The 5,304-nt window shown below is 47.9% G+C and overlaps 1 protein-coding gene across 1 annotated transcript in view; it reads left to right on the plus strand.

Annotated features, from left to right (window-relative positions):
- The first annotated feature begins 3,666 nt into the window (after positions 1-3,666).
- Positions 3,667-5,304, plus strand: part of HEXB (hexosaminidase subunit beta) — a 62,713-nt gene continuing 61,075 nt past the window's right edge. The window contains exon 1 of the mRNA XM_007943369.1: positions 3,667-3,917. Within this exon, the coding sequence (XP_007941560.1) occupies positions 3,667-3,917 (251 nt within the window). The remainder of the gene's footprint in view (positions 3,918-5,304) is intronic.

The following is a 5,304-nucleotide window of genomic DNA, read 5'->3' on the forward strand; positions in this document are numbered from 1 at the left end:
TCTTGTAGTGATACCACCTTGGAAACCCAAGGAGGAGTTGCTATGAGTCAGGTCCAACTTGATGGCACTTAACAACAACAGCATGGTTTAAAATAAAGAAGGGAGTGTGTCACGATTGTATGAGTCAAAGCTGACTGTATGGCACCTAACAACAACAACAATAACTAATCTTTATGGAAATAGACTACCACATCTTGCTCTCAAGGTGTTAGACTTTTTGGTTAGCAGTTGAGCGCCCTTCCAGGTTCAAAGCATAATTCAAAATGTTATCTAGACCAATAGAACAGAATGAAGAGCCTCAAACAGAAATATATAGCTTCATAAAAATTTAGATTAAAGTATAGGCTTGTATGAGAGTGTGGTGGTTACATTTGTGTGTCAACTTGTCAGGGCCTGATTGAGTGGCTGGGCAGCTGGTGGTAGTTATTCCCATGATGAGACTAGCAATCAACTTCATGGTGGGATCTACCACAAGCAGCTGGGTAGCTGTCTTTGGGATGTGGTCTGCTTCCTGTATATAAGGAGAAGCCTTGGGAATAGTCTTGAGCTTATGGCATGCTTGGACCCTGTATGTAGCCATGTCCTTGTTCAGCAGCCTGCCATGCTCTGCCGACCTGGGGACTTATAATGGACTTAAGTTAATGGCCTGCCATGTGGTTTGGTAACATCAGGACTATGCCTTTTTACTTGTCAACCTTGGGTTTGCCAGCCTCAGCAGCCAGCAGGTGTCTGAGTGAAGAAACGCCTCCAGCTCCAGTGGGCCGCGAGCAGGAGGCAGAGCTGGACTCCAAGGTTGAGGGGCTTTCAACCAGTCCCTAGAGCATGGCACTTTGAACTTGGACTTAAAGCCTCCAAACTGTAAGAGAATAAACTCCTGTTTGTTAAGGCCATCCCATTTGTGGTATATTCTTGTCAGAGTGGCACTAGGTAACCAGAACAGAGAGCTTACATTCTAAAGCACTTGGTTTGTGGAAGGCTGCAATCTATTCCATTCTGAGTCTTGACATAAGTCCAGAGACCATTTGAGGTCTTTTTATTACCTCCCCAGTGCTTGCTGAGCATTGATCTATCAATGTGGCTATGCTTAGACAAAGTCTGGGTAAGACCAGGAAAGGCAATTTGCCCTCAGGAACAATGTGGCTGAAAGCAGACTAACTAGTATGCAAAAGGGTGCTCATGCAAAGAACTAGGGAACGTACCTGGAATGTCCTTAATGATTTGCAAAAAATAGCCTATCCTGTAACCTTTTAACATGCAGTTAAGTCCATATCCCGGTCATTGTGTTTCCTCTTTTCCTGGCTCCCGTAGGCCCACCTGGGACGTTCTGAATCGACTGGCCACAGTCATGATCTTGTGATGGTGTCCTCTGCTCTCTCTCATCTATAACGTACAGCATGGCTGTGATTCAGCACATTCCACTGGCCTCTGCACTGCGTGCATGCTGCCAGCTTCCCTCATCCAAATGATTGTCTTCATCCTGTTTAAAAGGAGCTCTGGTGGCATAGTGCCTAAGGCTTTTGACTGCTAACCAGAAGGCTGGCAGTTCAAATCCACCAGCCACGTGCCAGGGAAGGGAGACTGGGCAATCTACTTCTGTAAAGATTTACTGCCTAGGAAACCCAAAGGGGCTCACTATGAGTCGGAATCAACTCAATGGCAGTGAGGTGTTTTTTTTTTTTTTTTTTAAATCCTGTTTAAGGCTTAATAAAAGGATCTCTATAGCATGTGTTTGAATCTGGGGCCTTTTACTGTAACACAGGCTGTTGTTAGTTGTATTCAAGTCGATTCAGACACATGGGGATATATAATCATTTCAGAAAAGTATAAACACCAATATATGTCATTTTCACAATTGGCTATCCATTTTGGGGGAAAAAAAAATAAAGTTAGTGCCTTACCTCAACCTTCTAGCCATATTGTTTCTAGATCTGCTATTTTATCTCCCAATATTAGAGGTATCACAAATCAACATCCATAGGAGCAGCAGTCAAAAAGTCAAAAGACATATTGCACTGGGCAAATCTGCTGGAAAAGAGCTCTTGAAAGTGTTTAAGAGCAAGGATGTCACTCTGAAGACTAAGGTGTGCCTGACCCAAGCCATGGTATTTTCAATAGCTTCATATGCATGTGAGAGCTGGACAGTGAATAAGGAAGACCACAGAAGAAGTGATGTTTTTGAATTGTGGTGTTGGTTAAGAATATTGTAGGTAGTGCTAGAAGAACAAACGAATCTGTCTTGGAGGAAGGACAGCCAGAATGTTCTTTAGAAGCGAGAATGGCCAGACTTCCTCTCTCATGCTTTGATCATGTTGTTAGAAGTGACCAGTCCCTGGAGAAGGCTATCATGCTTGGTAAGGAAGAGGGTCAGAAAAAAGGGGAAGACCCTCAATGAGACGGAGTGACACAGTGGCTGCAAGGATGCCTTCAAGCATAGCAACACCTGTGAGGATGGCACAAGGCCAGGCAGTGTCACATCCTGTTGTACACGGGTCGCTATGACTCAGAGCTGACAGGATGGCACCCAAGAACAACAGCATCACAGATAGTTAAGTTGCTCTCAGGAATTCAATATAAACAGAGATTCTTTTTCTTCGGTAGGGGAGGGGAGGCTCAGGTTCATAGAGTTGAGTTCCTTTAGGACACCAACTAACTTTTTAACTAATTTAGTGATCTTCTTCTAACATTGCTTTATTCAATTGCCTTTGAACCACAGTTATCTTTGTACTAATCGTCTCATTAATTAATGAGCTAAATAAAATTTGACACGTTTTCATTCTATTTGGTAATCGATCATGTTTTTTACTTTCTTTTAAAATTATACTTTGACAGTATTAATCCCTCGTTACAGATACTTCCCTGTTTACGTCATCTGCCTATTAACTTGGTCCATGGAGTCCTTTTGAAGTTATAAGAAGCCCTCTACCCATCCCCCCCAAGATATTGTCTTATGGGATTTCTTCTGCATAATTTTTAAGCTCCCACCTATTCTGCCTTAGGGAGTTTGTATGAGAAGGTTCTTTAATTAAAGTTGAATTAGCGTTAGTGAAAAATCTAGACAGTATCAAACAAACTCCGCCACCATCTCGATTATCTGTGTTTGGGGCAGAGGGTGGGGGAAAAGGGGAGGAATGCCTGAGGGCCTGTCGGGACCCTTGCAACCACCCAGCTAGGAGGGTGTTCTTAGTCCCATCACAGGAAAGGAAACCGTCTCGAGGCTGTTGAGAAACTTGACCAAAATCACAGGTCTGCAAAACATAAGAGCTGGTTCGCACCCACACTTTTCCGGGTTCATTGAAGCCCATTGCTATCAGGAGAGTCCTTACATACCAGAGCGATAACCTGACACTGGGCTGGCGTCCCCAAGCTCTTATTTTTTAATTCGTCTATCTCCTGTTAGGGGTTGGTGTTAGGTTCCTGCTTCTAACAGTTGAGAAATTCTTGGTATGCCTGAGAATTCGCTCTCATTTGAGCTTGGTGGGCAGGGTGCAGCCGCGGGGACTCAGGGCGGCGGTCCCTTGGGTGCAGGGTGACTCCTGGGCGGGGAAGCAGAGTCCGGGGCGGAGCCCTGCGTGCTGTCATCTGACTCGTGACTCCGGCGGGGCGGGGGCGGGAAGTCTGGTCTGGGAAGCTCCGTGTCTAGCAGACGCGGCCGAACAGAGAGGGGCCATGCCGCACTGCCCCCAGTCGCCGCGCCGCCCGCGCGCGCTGCGCCTCACTATGCTGCCGGGGCTGCTGGCGCTGCTGGCGGCGCTGCTGGGGACGCAGGCCGCGTGCGCCCCCGCCCTGTGGCCCCTGCCGCTCTTCGTGCAGATGACCCCGCGGCAGCTGCTCCTCTCCCAGCAGAACTTCTACATCGACCACGGCCCCAATTCCACAGCCGGCCCCTCCTGCTCCATCCTTCAGGAGGCTTTTCGGAGGTGCGTGCCCCTAAGGGGTGGGAGGCGTAGGGCAGGGGACCCAGGGACCCAGGTGGCGGGAGGGGCAGGCCACCCCTGAGACATTGTGCAGACGCATGGGGTGCGGGGAGGAATGCCTGAGGGCCCGTAGGGACCCTTACAACCGCCCAGCTAGGGGGCTGTTCTTAGTCCCATCACAGGAATGGAAACCGTCTCGAGGCTGTTGAGTAACTTGACCAAAATCACAGGTCTGGAAAACATCAGAGCTGGTTCGCACCCACACTAACTGAAACCCAAGCTCCTCTCCTTCACCACCTCCCCTCCTAAGCGACACCCTGGGAGTTCAGGAGCCCTGGTGAGGATGTGAACACTGAGTGGAAAGAGTAGGTTGCTCAGAATCAGTGGCCTTGTTCCCTTTGGTTGAGAGGGATGGACGAGATTCCACTTTCCCCAGAGATGGAGAGAAAGGGAAGGAGGAAGTGGCAATTACTTCTTTGAAGAGAGTCCTAGAAATAAGGTAAGTGCATCCCAGATGGCTTAGCCAAGTTCCTCCTGGAGGACCAAAACCGAAAGCCAAACCGTTTGCCACGGAGTTGATTCCGGCTCATAGTGACCCTGTAGGGCAGAGTAGAACTGCCTCACAGGGTTTCCAAGGCTGTAAATCCTTCCAGAAGCAGACTGCCTCATCTTTCTCCTGCAGAGTGCCTGGTGGGTTCCAACTGTCGACCTTTTTTGGTTAGCAGTCCAGTGCTTTAACCACAGCACCCCCAGAGCTCTTTGAGGACCAGGGCCCCCCCAAATTGTTAATTGTCATTTATAGGCCTGTCTCACTCCTTCCTCCTCCCCAAATCTGGTAGCCATTCAGATGGCAGAGAGCACCGACTAAAACACTTCTTTCCTTCTCAAGTCCCTGCTCCACAGTGTTGGAAGCTTTCATGTAACTATGTCTATATAGCCAGTGCTTAGGGTGTACTTGCTTTCCTCCTCCCCGCCCCACCCCCACACCAGTCATGTGCTTAACTATCCCACCTTCCTGTTTTACAGACCCCTGGAAAACCTTTGGGAGCTCTGGTGGTACAGTGCCTAAGACATTTGACTCCTAACCAGAAGGCTGGAGGTTCAAACCCACTAGCCACTTGTGGGAAGAAAGGTTGGGCAGTCTACTTCCGTAGAGATACCGCCTCAGAAACCCAAGGAGTTGGATCCGACTCAACAGCAGTGAGTTTCATTATTTGGTTTAGAAAACCTTTAAATTACTTTAAAAAAAAAAAAACCCAGTGCTATTGAGTCCATTACGACTCATAGCGACCCCCATTGGGTTTCTAAGGCTGTAAATCTTTGTTGTTGTTGTTGTTAAGTGCCGTCGAGTCGTTTCTGACTCATAGCGTTCTGCACAGCAGAACGAAAC

Source organism: Orycteropus afer, unplaced genomic scaffold (genome assembly GCF_000298275.1).
Source record: "Orycteropus afer afer isolate SDZICR_OR568_19922 unplaced genomic scaffold, OryAfe1.0 scaffold00104, whole genome shotgun sequence".
NCBI classification, from domain to species: Eukaryota; Metazoa; Chordata; class Mammalia; order Tubulidentata; family Orycteropodidae; genus Orycteropus; species Orycteropus afer.